We start from the raw sequence: 21,280 nt of genomic DNA on the forward strand, positions 1-21,280 counted from the left end.
GGTTCCGATACTCCACTCTAGTCATTAGCAATGATGCTTTATTTCCTTGAGGATTACCAGAAACAAGACAATATAGGCTAGTTGGCACTCTACACTTCCACTTACCTCCTGGTTTGTTTTCTGGCCTGCCTTCATGTAGAAAATGAAAACAGTATCAAAAGGACGACATGGTAGTAAATCCAAGTAGCCAAGGTCATCAAAAAACCCAGGAAGAGCAGAGTCAAGTGCAATCAGGTGAGGAGGAAGACGACTGTTAGCAGGTTCCTATCCAATAGACAGAGTTTAACAGCTTAAAAAACCATCTTTCCTAACTGAAAAGGTCTTTATGGTTTCAGTAACAATCCATTAAAATATAAAAAGACAATTTCCCTTTTCTCCTAAGTGCAAAATCATACACAAATTTCTGATGCAATATCATCCTGTTACTGTAAATGAGTAACAGCAAGCATAATAGTTTGACAATTTGCTGCATTCTACTCTCCTCATTAAATAGGGTATTTTGCCAGCAAATTGGACATAACATTTTGCTCAAAAAGAGTGCTAGCTACCACAACAAAAGCAGCAGATACTTTCAAAATATCACAACTATACACAGTCACATGTGTAGTTTTATATTTATTAACTTATACACCAATAATATGTAAAATACTAAGCACTTTTAGACACTATTTTTGCAAAAGCTCCATTGTCTACTTTTGTTGATGGTTTTCTGGAAGGAAATGCAACAAATAAAAGGCAGAATGTCAAATTAAGAATATGGATCATCTCTATAAACTCTTGTTAACTTTAAAAAGAAAGCTCTACAACCTATATGTACTCCCAGGTGTTTATATATGATTAAACCACTTCAGCACAATCATCTCTGGAGCAGAACTTGTAAGGCACTCATTTCAGAAACTCTTAAAGTACCACCCCAAAACCTAATTCAAGATGGGGAAATGATTTCAAGTATGAACACATGAATATGATAGCTGATGTACCCACTGCAAAAATAAAGATACAGCTACCTCTTCAGAGCATGTTCAGCTTGAGGCATGGCCTTTCACAACCCTGTTCTCAATCCTGGAAGACTGGAAACTATCACTTTATTTGTTTAGACTAGAGCTTAACAGTAGTTGGAATTACACAGAAAATCTTCCACTAACAAAACAGTTTTCTTTTGCCAAGCCAGACCATATGGGTACTGAGGGCATTTGCACAACACTAAGAAGTATTAGGTCACCTTCAGTGCCTCTAGTGAGAGAAACCCAAAGTGAGAGAGGAACAGGCGTGCTGTCTGGAACTCCTGTGCCGGTGGTGGGGGCTTACACTCCGTGATCGGATCGGGAAAGCTCTTCTTCCGCCACTCCTCTTCACTTTTCTGGTCTATGGAAGTCTCAAAGATAATCTGCTGGGCCATGCCAGTCCTCAGCTTCTCGTGTCGCTCTTCAAGCTGAAAAACATTGTATGAAATGCTGATTCCACCAAGATCACTAAGATCCACTAAGAAAACAGCTCCATCATTTAGGAAAGCTGTAAGTCACAGGTACAGCAGCAGCTGCACCACCACCACCAGGATGTTTACTAAAGCACTATCAACTTGCAGCGTTACAAAATGAACAGCTAAACACCCTGTTTGCATGGGAGAGCTGTTGCAAATTTATGTATCCAGTACCAGCTACAGCTTCTCCCTTTCAAGTGAACAGAAACTAACACATTTGGCAATATGAAACTTTAAAATATTTTTTAGACATGTACCTCCCTCCTCCCCCAGGAGGTCTCAAAAAAGCCCCTTCCATTTCCCTACCAGCAACCAAATGCAAGTTATCGCTTCCTAGCAATACCAGGATATTAGGATCTGTAATAAAAATGTTGAGCAGTGCCTCCCAAAAAACACATCCAAGGCATTGTCATCTTCCCGGAGAAGTGTACAGATTTCATTAGTTTGCAGAGGTTATTATTCCACTAATATGAAATTAGTCAAGCTCAAGAGTAAAACTATTCACAGTAAGATATTAATGTACAATTCATGAACAGACAAAAAAACCCAAGAACAAAATTAAGTCAGAGACTAAGAGTTACTTACTTCCTCATTGACAATTTCATGTAAATCAGGAATGCTCAAGTCAGCTTTCACAAATGGGATCTTGTCCACTTCTTCAGGAAAAGGGCGGTGCTTCACACTGTATTTCAATCCAACATCATTTTTCGGAGCTGGTCGAGGTTCTGGTACAAAAGTCTGATAAAAAAGGGGGATAGTTTTTACATTCAAGGCATTGTACCACTAGACAATACTTCATTATAATAGATGGGAAATGTTCCCTCTCCCCTCACGATCAGAAGTACACTAATCCATTAGTGAGAGGTATCATTAAAAAACATTCAGTAAGTACTTTAAACTAACAGATTTGTATTAAAAATCTGGCTGTAAATTTTAAGAGACACAGTTCTGCCCATTTTGGTGGCTGGACTCCTGGAACCTATGAACCCTGCTTACCACCTAAGCTCTAAGCAGTTGCAAATCCCAATAAAAGTGGCAAGCTTACATGGCAACATCTTATTTTCAATCCATTCTAACTGAATTGAGCAAAAGCTACCAACTGTTTGAGAAGCCTCCATTTTAAACCTGCTGACTATGATGTTCATGACAAGTCCAGCTGAGAAGTCCTGGAGGAGAACAGCAGCAACGCTGTGGACCAGGAATGAGATCCACTGCCTGAGTATCAAAGGGCTTGCATAATGTATGGTAATGCAACTTTGACATTGTTACTACATTATGTTCTAAACTGTTAGTATGTAATTCAAAACTTGAAGTTACCAATGAAAGCAACAAAAGATCTAGGTGCAGGTTTGCAGGTGCATAAGGTCCAAGCAAGCAAGACCTTTAATTACATCTTGAGTGCTGCTTTATAAATTTATTTACTACCATTACACTTCAAAAGGGCAAAACTGTTAACATTAAAGTTACAGAATGCCTTTCAGTTTGAAAAGTTCCCTTAAAACTGGTAAGGAGGTCAGCAGCCAGGACATGACTTCTCCTTTGGTGTAGGAGGTAGCACACTCGGACTGACACTATTTAGCAAAATGGCTCAGCTTCAGTGACAGCACAGCTCCAAAGGCATCATGCAAAGGGTCTTCCCAAAGGCTGCTTTGCAGAGACCAGATTCATCTAAATGTGAACATGACAGCTGAAACTGACAGGCCCTCATTTCAGCTACATTATTATTTCCTTTATTTTACTGAGGGGCACATGAAGAGTTTGAAGATTTGGAGAAGTTTGCAAACAGACAGAAATTTTGGTAACAGAAGGACATGCTCCAATAGACAACTGCAATAAGAAATTTTACTATAAAATGAGATTGGGGTATTTCTCCTCCACTGTTCCTCTCCAGAGCTGTTCCAGAGTTCATCTAGATAATTTTTTTTTTTCACAGCAGGTTTACAGCCATCTTTGCAACATTGGGCTTTGTAGCTTGAATAGCTGTTCTCTCTGCAGCATCTCATTCTACACCTCCAGACTTTGCTCCGTCTGCTGCAAGGGCTTTGCCTGACATCCTAAAATCAGCACCAACACTCATACCTACACACTAAATATGCCATCCATTGCCCCATCACCTTGGAAGATGGTTTCAGAAAAAAAAAAAAAAAAAGGAGAATGCCCTCTCCCCTTGAACAAGTCTAGAAGGCAACAGCACTTTCACTGCCTGTATTTAATATTAATCACAAGTTGTAAAGAGTCACCAGAGATGTGTCACATTACCTACAGCTAAAGGCCCCGTGGCTCAGCCTTAATGTATAATCACCAGCTCTGTGGGGCTGTCTCACATTAGTGGAATTTCTGCTGAACATCTCTAAGTTAAAGATTTCTTTATGGGCTTTGATAGAGACCTTTTGATTTGCTTTAGCTCCTCTTGGTAAAAGACAGAGTTGCTGGGCCCATGCAAATCTTCCAGATGTCCCACGGATCAAAATCGTGACAGAGGGGAAAGAGTCATCTGCAAAGCACATGGTTAAGAGAATAATACATTGTCAGAAATTGCAAACAGTTCACCAGAAACACAGGTATGATGACAGACATTTTGTTTTCAAGGTTAACTCCTCCCTGACCCTGAAGACAATTCCTGGCAAGAAGTGAGCAATCGTCCTCTCTGCAGCAGGGAAGTACTAGTCTACTTTGTGGTCTGTTCAGTAGTTGCCAGCTCAGTTTCATCATTAAAAGTAAGTTTCATCCAAATTCATGCAGATCACTGTTTCTCTCCAAATTATTTCCAGGAAGTAAAAAAACATTGTCCAGCCACTTCCTGTTTAGGTAGACAAATGACCATATGGAGAAACAGTTTCCATGACCTGGAAAGGTCCCACACAAATAGCAGCAATAAGAACAGTGGAAGGACAGAAGATAATGGTCAAAGTAAGACAGGGGAAGATTCTGACTTCACATCATGGAAAATTTTTCACCACAAGGAATAGGGACACAGAGAAGTTGTCCTCACAGGTTTTCAAGACCTACTTGGACAACGTCAGGTTGCATTGTCCTGGTCTGAATTCAGTATTGACCTTGTTTAGAGCAGGAGGTTAGACGGCAGACTCTTGAAGTGCCTTTCCACTTGCACAATGATAGTTTTAACATTGCAGGGATTTCAGTCTTCCTTTGAGACTTAAAAGGCCACTGATATTAGCCACCTTAGAAGAGGGATCATCATATCTCTACAGCTTTTCTTTTTAAAATTATTTATCTTTTGTGCATATAAACCACAAATTGACACCATCAGGTAACTAGCAGATATATATTCCTTCCCCTGTATTTCATTGGAAGCACAGGGTGCAGCATAGCTACATAAGCACACATATAGACAAACCAAACCAGCTACCCACAGTCACGCACTTCAGTGATCTGCCTCAAAAGTGATTTGACATACTTGTGCATTACTGCAATTAATCTTGTGATTGAAAGGGGATTTGTAAGCAAGTTATGCACAGCAAGAAAAGACAATCTAATTTGAGATTCTAATAGCTTTACAGGAGTCCTCAGTAACGCATTTAGCAGATGCAGAGTAAGGATGAGAATTGCTCAGCCATTCCAGCATGCTCTAATCCATTCTAGTCAGGAACACGCTTGCTCAAACACAGACTGTGGGTGGACGTGCAGCAATGGCTCCCAGCATCAGCACTTTCTGCAAGATCTATTCAGTGATTCTCAATGAGGTTGGAGCACTCTGGACCGCAACTCAAAATAACAACTTCTTAGCCAGCTCATGAAGTTCTGTGCAATCTCTGTTTTCAAGACTAGTATCTAGACTCCATTCTGTCCATAGATGAAGAAAATATATCTGTTGCAGAGCAGCAGACCTAACATACATTAGTCTTAAACTGAAGTAGCATATAAGAGAATTTTCATCTATTCTGTTAGGTAATTCCATGATACATGAAGACTTACAGGGGGATCAGTTATTCAGTTCAAAGCTTCATGTAATTTAATACCAGATTTTTTTAATACAAATTCTTGTTGGTCAAAGCATATGAGGCTGAAACTAGGTAGATTCAGCTGTGAAAGCCAATACCCTGTGACAGATGTCATTTACAGTAGGTGTCATTGATAGAACAGGATGGTACACGGGAAAGTCCTAACAGCTCCTAAGCAACTAAAACCCATTTGAGCTGAAAGCATCCACAGAAACATTTAGTAACAGGAGACCTAAAGCAAGCAAAAGCAACTGCGCAAGCATAAAGGTGTCACATCAACCATCACATCAACATCTCTTGAGCACTTATCACTATCAAGCCTCCTATACTCTTTATATTTTCATTCTTTTACGAACAAGGATGTTTTCAAAATCTAATGCTATTGCTTTTGTCCACCAGCAATAGTTTAGATGGCAGTCAGCTGCAAGTATCTGATCTAACTGCGTGAAAGACACAGACAACTGCATGAACAATTTGGATGGGCTTGTACATGTTGGACTATCAGTGGCATTAAAGTTATTCCCACCACTTCCTCCCAGAACAACACTCTGTTCAATCACATGCCCACAGAACAGGTAAGCCCCTGAAATGTGAAAGAGACACTTGATGAAGCACCTTTGTTTTGCAGCTCCATACAAAGAGTTTTAACCAGAGGAAGAAGGAAATGGGAAGTAGGAACTTACTCTGTTCATTCCCTAGAGGCTGCTCCAACATCGCCAGGATGACACTATTATCCAAAACGAAGTAACGGAAGCTATGCTTGTTTATGGTAGGTAAACGAGAATATTTAATTAATGTGGTTTCATTCACCAAGCTGCAAGGAGAAGCAGGGCCACTGGGAGAAGGAAATGCTCCAAGTAACTGCATAATACTACAAGTGAGAAAAAAAAAAGTTAACAGTTATGACAGATTAAGACAACGAACTGTTCCACCCAAGCACAGACTTCCATTCATGTTCTTCATTTTTATCTTGACATAGCAGTTACCCTACTCTATCAGGGCAAGCCTGCCCTCTCCCATCAGCTTGTTTTAAAACATAACCAGTAACTTCACAAAAACACACGAAAACCTACAAAGAAAGGTACTCTGCCTACATAATGAGTTTCTTTATAACCTACGTTATAAAGATCTTAAGATGTGCTTTAAAGCACAAAAAACTTTACCCTTCCACAGCTTTTTTCATGTTCATTCTTATAAGAAGAATATGGATGATTGGAGATAATCATCCATACTTTAGCCCACTCATATCAACAAACAAGACAGACATGGTAGATGCACTAGTTATTATTCTCTTTGGTTTCTTCGAGTACAGATTACATTAACTTAAAATCCTTTAAGAAAGACCTAGGATCACACAAGCATAACTACCATAGATTGTAACCTTCCCTGGCAGAAAGCCTCTAGGTGTGGTCCAACAGTGCCTACCTCCTTGAAGCCACAGCCTTGGGAGGCTCCTAGAAGTACTGCTTTAAACCATCTGAAGTTGTATAGGATCTGCCTAATACTATTAGAAATTGAAAATTTCTACAGCAGGAACCAGTGATGAGAGTCATCCAGTGTCAGACTGAAGATCACATGATCTAACTCAGGACTTTACTTTTAATACCACCACCCAGACCAAAAGTAAGTTTATTGATCTCCTCCCCACACTTCCACTTTACTCTGAGAACGGATAGTTTCATCTCTCTAAAGGAAAAGAGGCACTTTTAGGCAACAAGAAAGGTTTGTCCACAAGTTCCAATGAGTAGTTGTTTTTACTAACAGTAAAGTTTATAACAATTTTACTGCAAAGCAGAGCAAAAAAGAATGCAGCTATTGCCTTTTGCAAAACATATTTATCCTACCCATCCTCAGTCTGTCCTGTCTACCATCATGCTGTTCATCCACTAAAACAGTGCTTTTCAACTTCGCTGGAGCAAATCTCTATTTTCCTCTCTGTGCTTCCCCTCCCCAACCCACACATTATCTGTTACTGCATTTCCAGCAGAACCTCTCAAATACATTAAGCAAGCCCAATGCTGAATGACATCCCATCCCACACCAGTATACATCTCCTGCATGTGCCCTTCCCTGCTGTGTCAGTGTCTATCAGTTTCCCAATCAGTGCAAGGATGGCATATCTTGTCAGGCTAAGGAGAAGGGGGAATGGAAAGACAGCATCACTAGGTCAAGTGGGAGATAGAGGGATCTGCTGTCTGCAGAGAGGACTGGCTGAGAACAGAATACCAGGGGCTGCAGGAGGGCTTGGGTTTTGCTCTCCAAGGAAGAGAACAGGCAGGAGGGGAAGACAGCAATCACAGGGATCTTTTTTCTGTTGAACACCTGTAATGGGAGGGAGAAGACAGCTAAGGCAGAGCACAGGACAACCCTGCCCAAAGGGCAAAACAGAGGGAGCTTCTGGCTGACTTTTCAAATGCTCTTGCTACATCACAGAGATCTCACCAGCTAGGAGAGACTCCTAATCAAAACACTCTCAGACAAGGCAATGCTAAAGAGTAAACATGCTCTTGACAAGTTACATACCATGTTAGTGTAGCTTCAGCAGCATCCTTCACTCTCATGGATGCAGGGTTAGGCTCCTTATCTCCTTTGTACTTGACCTCTTGTTCACTGTTTTTGGATTTACTTCCCGAAATGCCCAGCTCCACAATCTCCAGTACCTCTTTTAAGCAATCCTAAAACACAAGAGGAACCACCTTAAAGCAGAAGCACTCCAATAAATGTCTGCATGACCTCAGTGAAACAGTGATATACCATCACTTAAAATAAAGTACTGCTGGTATATGAGCTCAGAAATAAGGACAGAATAATCTTCTAACAGACAGTGCTGGAATAAGATCACATTTGCTATAGGAATGATGTTTTCTCCACCTACAGATGTCTACTTATGTTTGTATTCTAATGGTACAAAGTGCTCTAAATGAATATATAAACACAATATATTCCATTACATATGTACAAAATTGCCAAGAGGACTACTAAGAGTGCAACTGAAAAATGTAAACATATTTAAAGAGATAATAAATGCATTTCTGAGACTCTCTGCAGAACTTTTAATTAAGTTCTAAGCCCATTAAGAATGAACTTATCTGGAAAATTGCAAGAAATCCTTTTCCAAATCTTTCAATTGCCAACAGCTTTCATAAGTAAAATATATCATGGTATCTAATTCATCAAGAGAACAATATCCTAAAAGTACACAGCAAAGCTTCAACAAATCTATTGCAGGAGAGGCCAACACTCAGTAGAACTGCAGGTATGACTCACAAGTATTGTTCGTTACAAAATCATTTGCTGAAAACACTTGGATTGCTACAACAAAGGTTCAAATCTAATGGCTTGAGCTATAGAGTAACAAGGAAAGCATTCTCATGAATAAATAACTGGCTAAAGTCTGAACGCGAGTCAGTGGTCAGTTTTTACCACCAGAGACCAGGCAGGCTTCTATGCCTTGGCCTGTGTCCTTCCTTATATTCATAATGATGTAAAAGAAGAGGTGATGAGGAAGATTAAAGTTGTCTGACAGAGCAAAATTAACCAGGGTCAAGATGCAAAGACTAGCCATGAAGAATTACAGGAGGAGTTTACAGCATTGGCTAGTAAAATAACAGGTGAAATTCAAAGCAAATATAAGATGAGGCACCTGGAAAATTACAATTCTAATTCTTGCAAATGCAAAGGTTCCCATCTGACTACGATGACTCAGGAATGAGCTACTAAGTGTCCAGTCTATACTGCACACAGTAGCTAACAATAACGTGATATGCAGTGATGTTCTGGGTTTGTGTGGCTGGGTTCGGTAGTGGGGGAGGGGCTGCAGGTGGCTCCTGTAAGAAGCTACTAGAAGCTCCCCCAGCTCCAAGTCAGACCTGCCGCTGGCCAAGGCTGAGCCCATCAGGGATGGTGGTAGTGCATCTGGGAGAACAGATTTAAGAAGGGGAACCTGCAGCAGGGGAGGAGATTGGAATGTGAGAGAAACCCCTGTGCAGATACCAAGGTCAGTGAAGGAGGGGGAGGAGGTACGCCAGATGAGGGGATGCCCCTGCAGCCCGTGGTGAGACAGTAGGCTGTCCCCCTGCAGCCCATGGAGATGAGCGGGGGAGCAGATGCCCACCTGCAGCCCGTGGAGGAGCCCACGCCAGAGCAGTCTGTTCCTGAAGAACTACAACCTGTGGGAGGGACCCATGCCAGAGAAGTTCATGGAGAACTGTCTCCCGTGAGAGGGACCCCACAGTGGAGCAGGGGACAAGTGAGGAGTCCTCCCCCTGAGGACGAAGGAGTGGCAGAGACAACATGTGATGAACCGACCCCAAACCCCACTCCCCATCCCCCTGTGCTGCCAGGGGGAGGAGGTAGAGAGAACCGGGAGTAGAGTTAAGCTGGGAAGGAGGGAGGGGTGGGGGAGGAAGGTGTTCTAAGGTTTGGTTTTACTTCTCATTATCCTTGTTTTGATTTGATTGGTAACATATTAAATTGACTTTGGGTTTGTTTTTCTTCCCAAGTCACATCTATTTTTTGCCTGTGACCGTAAGTGGTGAGCAATCCCTCCCTGTCCTTGTTTTGACCCACGAGCTTTTCATTCCCACGGCATGTGGGGCGTAGGTGAGCAAGCAGCCACGTGGTGCTTTGTTGCCAGCTGGGCTTAAACCACGACAAGTGATAATTAAAATAAAAAGAGAACCTAATGAAAGGAAATAAAGCATTATGCAACTGAAGAAACCCATGCTGTGCCACGACCAGATAAACCATCCTCTCCTAGTCACCTACTGCCATGCCAGTATCTCAAAGTGCATGCAGAAAGCACCTTTATTTAAAAGTCCTCCTTGTGGGTTTTCAATTTTCTTTTTTTTTTAAACATACATATTTTATATATGCTATCAAATATATAATCAAAGTATAAAGATATATAAAATATATGTTCTATATAAAAATATATTAAAATACTATATAATACATATTAATATTAATATATATTCTATATAAAAATATAGAAAGATCACCAAGCTGTCTCTGCAAGGAGACCAACAATGAAAATATGCACTCAAATTTTTTTATTTTTTTTTTTAAAACAGCAGGACAGAAGGCTGTTGGAAACATGCATCTTTCATTTCCTGTTCTTTTCAAGCTTCCCAAGCAAATTCTGTCTTGGACTGAACTGTACCTTGCTCAGTTTCTAGAAAACTGGTTTCTTGGTGAAACAAACTATGATTATCAAAATTTTATCATCAAGGGAATTCCATTAAGTCTAGAAGATGCTTTAGTCAGGTAAGAGCTGAGAAATGAGAAGAAATGAGAAGAGACATGGCTTTTAGTGAAGTTTATCTGCAGCAGGTAGCTATGCTTTATATACACCATTCATTCCCATATTTCTCTTTTCAGTTTCTATTTTTTCAGGTTTTCTTTTTTTTCTTCTCTCTTTTTCCAGTTTCACAAAGCAAGAAAGATCAAGACATTCTTAGAAATATGAAAGGTGATTTTAAAGCCAAAAACATTCTTGGTGAATTAAGAGCAGAAATCAAAATTCAAAACTACTTTGCACAGAAACTGGTTTTGAAATTCCTAGTATACTTTTGAAAACTAAGAAAACCACATCAAAGTATCAAGAACAGGCAGGTCAGGCATGAAAGGCGTTACAATTTGGAGTGCTCAAAATATATACACCAGAGACTCTTACCTTCTCATCCAGCATGTCAGGGTGCTCAGTGAGCCAGACGCAGAGGCACTGGAAAGCTGCAACTATCATGGAGTGAAGGTCACGGGAGTGGAGTGGGGCTGGGCGGCTGCACTGGTACACTATGTAGCTGCACACTGAACTAATAGCTCTCTTCCGATCAGAGGAATCGACCACGACTTTCACCTGCGTAAAGCAAGCAGGAGAGGATGAGAATTCCTCCAGGAAAAAAAAAAAAAAAAAATCTTTTGGAGGAGAAATAGTTTTTAAAAGCAGTTTTAAGAAATAGGAATAAACGGTTGAGCTCTTTTATGATTACAGCTTAAAAGCTGTGGGTAAAAATATTTAACAGTAATGGACATTGAAACTTAAAGGAAAGAAATGCTGCACTGAGGTGCTACCACATTACATAGCTTGGTTTCCAAGAGCAAGAGTGGTACCAATATGGTTTGGTAAGAAATTAACTGCAAGCTGAATAAATTAGTATTTTAAACTTATTTTCAGCAAATACCTCTCTCCTTCAGCCGTAACAACCCATTCTGTATCTCTGAGAACCCACTCACTGCCAAGCCTCCCTTCCACAGGGCTTCATTCTGCTCACATGACTTTCTACTAGGCATATTTTGTCAGCACAGTAACTTTCACCAGTGAAAAAGGGACAGAAAACCCATCCTCAAACAAGCAGATTGGCAAAAGAAACCCATAAATCCTCTGCCAAAACTTACTGCAAAACCCCCTCAGCTTCTCTCCCAGCTCAGGGCTCCATGGAGCAAGGCTCCAGACCAGACAGTTAGTGAAGAGCCTTGTACACTGAGGCACAAGGATCTATGTTATAAAACTAACTGAAGAACTGAATTTGTCTTTTCTTCCCAACCTGTGACTTGGCACAGGAACAGTCAGTTAAAGCTGGATTTTTCTGCTCTGTAGCATTTGACCATGCCATATAAAGCTTGACTCATTAAGGTGCACACTTATCCAAGCAGGAAGGTGAATGGTCTTGCTGGTGACACCACCAGAGCCAAGCAGTTGTACTGCACAAAGAGGGGTGGGGGTGGTGGGGTGGGACAATTCAGAGCCCTTAGGATGAAAGCAGCATTCCCTTCAGAAGCATAAGATCTACAGCAAATAGTCTCCTTAAGATGAGCTTATGAAAAGCAGGCTGGTGAATGAGCATTCTTGCAGGAAACAGGATTTTTGAATTTACCAAGTGCCACTAATAACCTGGTGCTGAACAGACACAAGACAGAGCACCCCCTGACCTGAGAAGGACTTTGGGAACTGTCACCTCCAAAGGCACAAGCAGAATCAATTCTCCACTCTGCTGTTCTGCAGTAAGAGGTGATCTCTTTCTACCCTCTTAGTTATGAAAGGGAAAGAGATCCAAGATACCCCAGAGGAAAAATTACTTCAGTTGCATGAGAATTATACAAAGATTACAATATTTAATATAAACCTGGTTAGGCATTTGAAATATATATTTGATATATTTGATAATATTTTTTCACATTCCCATCTCATTGCAAGCCAAAAAAAAACCCCAGTATCCTGGCTTAACCACACAAGCTGCAGGAACCTCTGGTTCTGTATGATACTCTAAGACCCAATAACCATACATTAATTCATTGCAGAACACTTTCAAATGCATCCTTCAGCTCATGTTGCTGCAGTAATAAAATAAGCACCCAGTCCAACATGGCTCAGTGTGGACTCCACACTCTAAAAAAAAAATAAAATAAATGCATGAGACACATATTCCAAAGAGATCTGTTGAGTTCCCAGGGGAATATAACAGGAAATGCTGAATTGTCACACCAGGTCATCATGGCTGCTGTAAATACACTAGACTTCTGCTTAATAAACGCCATGAAGTCCAGCTTGGGGACAAGAGCCCTCAAGCAGAAAAGGGCATTTTACTTCTCAACAAAAAAAGCCCCCACCCCACCTAGTAGCTGCTGAATCAAGAAACTGCATGCAAATAAAGCTCTGAAGAAGGCAACACCTTCATATTAGAAATACGCTACCATTTTCTTAGCTCAGAAAACTATTTCCAAGATGAGATGAAGGGGAAAAGCAGGTACAACACTTACAAAAATCACCATTAAGTTGTTTAATACCTACATATTTGCAATCTGCCAACTAACAGCAACAAAACCTTGTTTCCAAGTCCGGTTACACAGTGAACAGACAGACCAGCCACCCAACCAAGCAAAGCTATGATAAATGGGTCACAGCAGGGTTGAAAACTAGTGGCCCAAGACCCTACACTTGCCACTAGAAGCTTAGTGGCAAGTTTTTCCCTCAACTGTGCAACCTAACATGGCAGATGCATTCCCTGTAGTGAAAAAAAAAAAGAAAAAAAAAAACAAACAAAAACCAAAACCAGATACACATGGGAATCCATGAGAAAGGTTAGGAGACATCCAGCTAGCTCAACAAAACCAGCCAGAATCGTACAGTGCAGCCTGTATCTGAACAAGCCACCCTGAGCTTCGCTTTCAGCCAACAGGCATTTATAGGGCACACATCATTTGAGCCACAGAGCATTTATGTTAGGATAAGGTAAAGTACAAATGGAGTACTATTTTTTTCTCGTGTCCAAACAGAACATTTGCTGACAAACTCAGACACAGACATTTGTTTGGTGGCATGACTTCCACCTAAACAGGACTATAATCACTCTTTGAGAGGAGACCAGAGCACACAAAACAACACCTCTCACCTTTGCCAGTCCAGACAGAAGCTCCAGTGCAGCCAGAGAGATACTCATGTCCTGCCTCCACTGCGAGTTGAGTCTTTGGGTTACCAGGTGAATACTGCGTATCAGTAGTCCAGCAGCTGTATCTGTATTAAGAGCTAGGATATAACCCCAATACCACATACCACAGGGAGGGAAAATAACTAAGCATTAGTGACAATAAGCAAAGCACAGGCACAAGCCAAAGCAGCCACAATACACACATAAAATAAAATTATACACAACCCAGAATCCAGAAATTGGGTTGGTCACTTTTGTACAGGCTAACTCTGTTATATACACCACCAGACACTAAACAATTACATTCAGACTACCTTATTACAATTTTTTTTATTTTTTTAAAAACACATTTTGGATAATCCCAGCATTCTGCATTTCAGCAGCACAACAGCTAGCATCAGGTTTTGCTATTGTTTGCTATTGTACTTAAATTGCTGCGATGCCTTGTAGTCTCAGAAAAATTTAGACATTGGTAATATATATTAGACATCAGTACTTCTATATTTAGGCATCAGTAATGAACTAATAGAGCACATGTAACTTCAGACATCTATGCCAGAAGTTACCCATTCTTTCCATATTTCTATGTTTATCAAAAGTTGTACTAGTTAGATAAGTGTAGATAATGAAAGAATGAGTCCTGGAGAAAAAAAGATGCAATTATTTCTAGACCTTTAATTTCCCTGAACCTCTAGCTCAAAATTAAAAATAGGAAATGTTTTTTGTATCAGTTGTTCTCATTTCAAAATATTAGGAACATAAATGCTATACATGCTTGTTAAAACTAAAGTAGGCAAATTAATTTCAGAAACAAAAACAGCTAAATGACTAGTTTAAAGACACATGAAAACTATGACACCTAAAGTATATCCTTCCCCAAACTTAAATCATGGTATTTAACACTCAAGAGCTAAGTACAATGTTACACTAGTAGCAGATTCAAGTGTCTGCTACAGTTAAACAGTAAAAATAAACCATCTTGCTTGCAATTTTCTCTTGTTTGAAGCACCCAGCAGAAACACAGAAATTCTTTTCATAAATTTCTTGCAACCTTACCCTCTGCGCATAGGAAATTAAAAATCCAATAAAATGAATATATTACAAAAATATCTTTCAAGTTATGTCATGGTTTAAAGAATCAGTAAGTCAAGTATTTAACAGGGGTTTTTTTTTTTAACCTTACAAATAGCTATTTTTACAAGCAGTTGTCAATGAAAACCCATACAAATTAAACATACAATCAAATGGTGTGCTGAAAACTAGCACTTCAATAATTTCAAACAAACAAATCCTGTAGGGAAACCACCAACATGTTTATATGAATCCCTAGAATATACTGAAGTCTTCCCTGCTAACCTCACTCCTCTCCTTAGATATAGAACTAGAGAAAAAAAATTTTTTTGGTTGGCAAGAACAGAGTTGTCAACTTAGGCTACAATATAATAAGGGTGATCTGTTCTCACATTTCCTTGGTCAACATCAGTTAAACTGATGGAGACCAAAGAAGCAAATGAAATTCCAGGATCTCAACATTTGGCCAGCTTACCACACACAGATTTAGAAGAACATGGATTTTATCACAAAGATTCAAAAATGCACGGTACAAGACATAGCAAACTAAAGTTAATTACTAAATTCTCTTGTTACAACAAATAACACATCATAAGCATTCTGCTTACTTGCTCTATAAAAACACGAGTCCCTCAAATACTCTTTAAATATAGTTTAAGAAAGGGTGCTGCAAGAGTCAGGTAAGCATTTGGAATGCTACCAAAATGAATGAAGCAATTAATTTACACTTGATGTACATTTATCCCATTATTGTTCATGAAAACCAAGTGAACAAGAGAAAACATAAGTTAAAGTAGAGCAGTTTGCAAACACCTTTTTCATAAGCTTTTACATTCTTATTTTTAAAACATTAGCAGAGTCCTTTAGTACGATTAAAAAGCAACCACCGAAAGGGCACATGAGAGCACAAACTGGCAATAAACAAAGGGGCTATCCACCCTGGGTTCAAAACACGCATGCACATTAATGTATTAGACAGAACTAGGAACAGAAAAAAAAAAAAAAACCAAAACCATTACCCTGGTGTATAATGAGAGTTTTTTCAAAAGAGCTATCCTTACCATAATCCCTCAGAAGGGCTTGTGCTGGTCTCTCACTATCTGGTGTTGTGGGCTCTGTACTGCCTCCACTTGCAGTGCTAATGCCACTGTTAGTACGACTGTGGCTTTTGAAGAGGTTATTTTCCCCACCATTCTGCAAATTGAAAGTCAGTTTTGAGCAATGAGAAGATTTTTCTGAGTAGAGTTCCCTATACCAGAGGATGCTCTCAGATACAATGGAGAAAAAAAGATGATCAAACCTCAAGATGCTGAGCACCTTACAACAGCAGATAAAATGACTAATGCATTCTTTCTGAAGTGGTAACTTCATAAACAAAATATACTTACCGTTTCCATCTGACAGCCAATGGCTTCTAACAGAGCTGAATCTTGAACAATATTTAACATTGCACCTGAAGAATCAGATACAAGAAGGTAACTAAAGACCGCAGTAGAATATTCATTGCTAAAATTCACAAAGAAGCACTGAAGGTCTAAAATACAGGATCGCCATCCCATTTTATAAAAACTTCTATAAAGAGTTTCATAAAACACAGGATTTGCTTCAGGCTTAGCCATTTGAAGCAGATGAGAGCTAAGATAGAGAATTCTTTCAGCTATTTTAAAAATGCTTTGAACATAGGTTTTTTAAATTCCTCAGTTCAGAATGATTTTGGTTTCACAGAAGGGCTGGAATCGTTCCTTGTCTCCCATCAGATTGTGCTGATTTAAAACCTCAGGTTACATTTAAGGATATTTACTGATTCTGTGAATAAAATAACAGTATTTGTTAGATAACAGAGCACTAAAATGAGCTGCATAGTCCAAAGCCACCTCAAGGATTATATAGTGCTGGCCTTGGCTACATTCTTGCCTGGCACAAAGAGGCTCCCTTCCCCAGTTTGGCCATGAGGAGCCAAAACGCAGCTCGTGACTGGCAAACAAAAACATGTTTTCAAGTCTTAATGAACTACCAGTACATACAGCAATCTGCTGGAAAATAAAGTGAATAATGTCTGGTCCACTCAGCAACTCTTAAGACATCAGCGCAAGGGACCATGCTTGTTCTCGTACTGATCAGTGACTAGTGAAACAAACCTGCAAACCACTGTAACACAAGGAGTTTTATTTTTATAAAGACATTTCTGCTGTCCCCCCCCCAAAAGAAAAAAAAAAAAAAAAGGCCAGTATTTGCATCATTGATAATGTGTGGGTTTGCAAAGCAAATTAAAAATTGCTTTCATTTCAATTTGGCTAAAACATAAAAACAACTTCCTAAATCCGGAGGCCAGTTCATAATCTGAGGTGGGATACACTGAAATTCTCTCTACCTGGAAGTCATCCCCAGCCTCTCACCTTCTGTGCTTTGTTTTCCATCAGTGCCCAAAATACTGTATTGAAAAAGCTGAAGCTCTAAGTGTGGGGGTAGTCAACCCTACTGCATCCAAAGTAGCCAGCAGGCACTTATCTCTTCCATCTTGGGAGAGATAACTACACACAAGTGTAAGGCACTGTTAAATTAAAATTGCCAATGCATTCTGGGTGCCTTAGGTAAACTGGCACGGACAGCCTATACCTGCTTGGCAGCATCAGCCCCAGGCGACGAGGAAAGAAGCAGTAAGGACATAGACCTGTAACAGGCTGACACTGACACACTCTGATTTTGTTGAGAAGCTGGTGGCACATGTGAGAATCTCTGGCTAAACTGGAGATTCATGAATCCTCTCCAACCAAAGCCAGCAGGAGGTAAACTCCTGTTTCCATATGTGAAGTTAACAACAGGAATACAGGGGAGATGGACTGGTATGGACTACCATGGAAATAGTAATGGTAAAAACCCATTCAAGGCAGAGCATCTACCCCGCCAGATGCAAACACCAACTTGCAGTGGAGGGATACAGGAACGCACGGGTAGGATTTAACAGAGCATCACCTTGTGGTTCTGAAGGTGATGCAACCCTCTGTGCACTGATGCTCTGTGGGTCTCACTTGGAGGATCACTTTGAAACCATAAATATCCTTATCCCTTCACCAGCACTGACTGTAAATCATTCTTTTGTATTATTCTCCTCTAGTCTTTGCTAGTAAAGGAACTATTTCAATTGCTGCAAGGAAACTTTCCAAAAGTCTTTGCAGACTGGATTTGTTTCCCTTCATGTCATTGCTCATGCTATTTTCTTGCCCTCTCCTATTAATCAGGTAGGCTCTCTGTCTCCCAGAACAAGGTAGACCCCTCCCACAGCAGTGCAAGTCTGTTTCCTTTTTAAACAGACAAAAGGACAGTGGTATTGTCATTACTGAAGTACAAGAACACCATAATATGGAAAAAGGCACTTCCAACGAGAGAAAAATAAGGCGAGGGGAGAATAAAAGGCAAGTACATTTTTTACTTGTCTGAAAATATATTTAACTTGACAGATTACGCACTACTCTAGTTTTCAGCTTCTACTTACTTTCTAGGTATTCAGAATAATGTTAATACACTCATTACCTCAAAGAACAGTTTGTTGCCAAACTACAAAGCATCTCCAGACTCTATTCCAAAGCTTTTGTCTGAGGATTTACACGGTGCTAAACATATGTCATCTGTATTTTACCAGTGCTGGACCACCAGTCACCCAGTATTTCAATTTGTTTCTAGACTTAATCATGCCAAAAACTAAAATGTTCCCTGTAACCTATTAGTCAAGAGTCCTTCCCAATATTAAACCAACATTTTTTTCTATATCCATTCCTAGTTATGACTGACTTTTCCTGCCAGAACATGCTTTACTTCCACCGCTACTTTACAAGTACTATTCCACATTTGTAAAAAGAGAGAGATTACTTTAACAAAAATGTGAGGCTTTTCAAGATGTTTTCATAGTATGAGAGAGATTATGCAGATGACAACCTGCCAGGAATTTCATCTTTTTTCTTACAAAGCAACACATTACTAATAACCTGTATTGTTCCAGGTCAGATTAAGACAGACACTTCTACAACACAGTTAATAAATAAAAAAGTTGAAATAACCTAGTATCATTTGAGTGTTGTTGGGATCTGTTTCTGTCTGCAAAGCTCCTATAAGTATATTCACAAGCCTCAGCTTCAAGGAAAGGAAGGTTACTGGCTTATCATACGTTGAGCTGTCGTCATTGCTGAATTTCCCTTCCAGGACAACCTGAAGGAAAAATATATTTATTTCAGTATCAATTAGAGATCACACCAGCATGGTATTGGTTTCAAAAGTCAATAACGACAGCACACATTGCTAATGACAACTTGTAATACAGTCTTACTGTTACAGACTTGCTATAGAGTTTGTGCTAAACGGAACACCGGATACAACCCACAAATCATCCAAATCCTTCTCCAAAACAACCAGGAACACAAAAATGGAAATGCAAAACAAAGCGGTAAGCTTACTACCTCAGACTTTATGGTTCCAAAATGATGAGGGAGAGGCAACAGAGACAGCAAGATGTTAATCGAAGCTCTTCTTAGCTCTGTGGGGTTTACATAGATTTTAAACTTTGAGAGTTCTCTGCAAATCAAAGCATCATACAGTTAATCAACTTTTGACAGGAATTTGGAGCCAAATTTAATTAAGTTAAATACACAGCCACCCAGTAGTCTTAAATAATTTGCAGTATACAATGTAGCTGTTTCTTTCTAGGCTCAGGATTTTTTTTTTTTTTTTTTTTGGAACAGCACCAATAGCACAATGAATTCATACAGGAACCATCACTTGCTAAGGATTATGTACCCCATAGAAAAACAATGACCTGATAAAAGTATTATACTACATCTTCAAAGCAGGAAGTTTCAATCATGAGCCTCTTCTGGCTTATTACAACTCAAAGCCACCCAGGATTATCACAGATCTGCAGAATATGCTCATGTATATATTGCATAAAACACAAGCTGCTCAGCGAATAGATCAACTTTTTTCAGTAGCCACCAGCAAATTCTTCTACTTATAAGACTTATCCAAAAGAAGCAGTGGCTCAGATTTAAGCCCAGAAGTAATATTTTATGCATAACTTCAAAATGAAATGCAGTACCAAGACATAAAACATTATGTTGAAGAAGGCATGCACAGAGTATTATTACTTAGCAAAACGTCCAGAAATCTATAAAGCTCTGACAAGTGAGGTTATATCTTCTGGTTTAAGAACCCACTCCAATTTCACCAGCCTGTCTAAATTATCAATTTTTCTACTTAATGACCTGTAGGTTTACTCTCTTAATTCACCACAGCAACAGCCACTAATGAATATCCTGTGAAGTTTTACTTAAAAATCAGTAGGCTTTCAATATACTTCAGCTAAATCACTCCTTTTCCCTATTCTTACAGATATGCTTTCCATCAATGAATATGTAGATAACACAACTCACACATTTCATTTAAAATAAGCACTATTATTGCTTTAAAGAAAATTGCATTAAATAAAATTGAAAATTAGAGCTTATGAAGTGCCACTATTATCCCCATCAAATACATACACACTATGGGGCCCACATTACAGAATTCCTTCAGTGAAAACTGCTCAGGAATGACAGAAACCCCAGAAGATAAACACCTTCCCACTTTTCTGGTGATGTTTATATGGAAATAGCAATTTACCTGTCAGGTAAAATAGTTTCAAGAGCCGAAATGAAATAAGGAACCACGACATCAATCCCTTTCAGGTCACAGCAGAACAAAGGAGGGGAGTTTAGAATAACACTGGCAAGAACGGGGTGGCAAACGAAATCTGCTATCTGCAAACCCTGAATTAAAAGCATGTAAAATCTGACAAAGAAAGATAAGATTAAATTATTTGCACATAAAACCAATCAGCATCCCACATGAACAAGAATGTGCAGCCACTATTTGTCTTTTCTATATAAAACAGAGTAAGTTTCAAAATCAGAGCTAGAAAATGTTTATATGAGCATCCCCCACAAGTTACTTTAGCACAGCCAAATGCATCTAACCAGCTTAACAAAAACCCCTCACCAATCACATGTATTTCAAGTGAAAAGCCAGTACAGCATAGTTTTATTGAAAACTCTAACTTGTTGCAACACAGACTGGGAGCTGTGCAAATACAGCCCAGACGGTTACTAACAGTGCTTGGATCACACGCTCTCCCACTACTCCCTTCCCTATGTAAGGATTGGCATGAGACCTTGATTTTTAACTCCTCAACACAAGAAAAATACTGCAAAGTCTTTCGGGGCGGGGGGAAGAGGAAAGGACATGCTGATCAGCAATACAGAAAATGACATCAAACATAATCATCATAACCAGTTCAAATGAAAAAGCAGGGGGGG

At 39.6% G+C, this 21,280-nt stretch overlaps 1 protein-coding gene across 6 annotated transcripts in view; it reads right to left on the reverse strand.

The window, feature by feature from the left end:
- The window catches only part of RALGAPB (Ral GTPase activating protein non-catalytic subunit beta), a 65,078-nt gene that overhangs the window by 12,453 nt on the left and 31,345 nt on the right, over window positions 1-21,280 (reverse strand). For 4 of the 6 annotated variants that reach the window (XM_030008841.2, XM_030008843.2, XM_041122227.1 and 1 more), the window contains 13 exons: window positions 20,589-20,756; window positions 19,391-19,505; window positions 18,995-19,142; window positions 16,328-16,392; window positions 16,001-16,133; window positions 13,833-13,966; window positions 11,117-11,299; window positions 7,966-8,117; window positions 6,126-6,313; window positions 3,868-3,974; window positions 2,066-2,218; window positions 1,223-1,432; window positions 106-264 (listed from right to left, as the gene is read on the reverse strand). In XM_030008841.2, the coding sequence (XP_029864701.1) occupies window positions 106-264; window positions 1,223-1,432; window positions 2,066-2,218; window positions 3,868-3,974; window positions 6,126-6,313; window positions 7,966-8,117; window positions 11,117-11,299; window positions 13,833-13,966; window positions 16,001-16,133; window positions 16,328-16,392; window positions 18,995-19,142; window positions 19,391-19,505; window positions 20,589-20,756 (1,915 nt within the window). The remainder of the gene's footprint in view (window positions 1-105; window positions 265-1,222; window positions 1,433-2,065; window positions 2,219-3,867; window positions 3,975-6,125; window positions 6,314-7,965; window positions 8,118-11,116; window positions 11,300-13,832; window positions 13,967-16,000; window positions 16,134-16,327; window positions 16,393-18,994; window positions 19,143-19,390; window positions 19,506-20,588; window positions 20,757-21,280) is intronic. The other 2 variants (XM_030008842.2, XM_030008844.2) reach the window with 1 other exon arrangement.

Source organism: Aquila chrysaetos, chromosome 3 (assembly GCF_900496995.4).
Source record: "Aquila chrysaetos chrysaetos chromosome 3, bAquChr1.4, whole genome shotgun sequence".
Taxonomy (NCBI): domain Eukaryota; kingdom Metazoa; phylum Chordata; class Aves; order Accipitriformes; family Accipitridae; genus Aquila; species Aquila chrysaetos.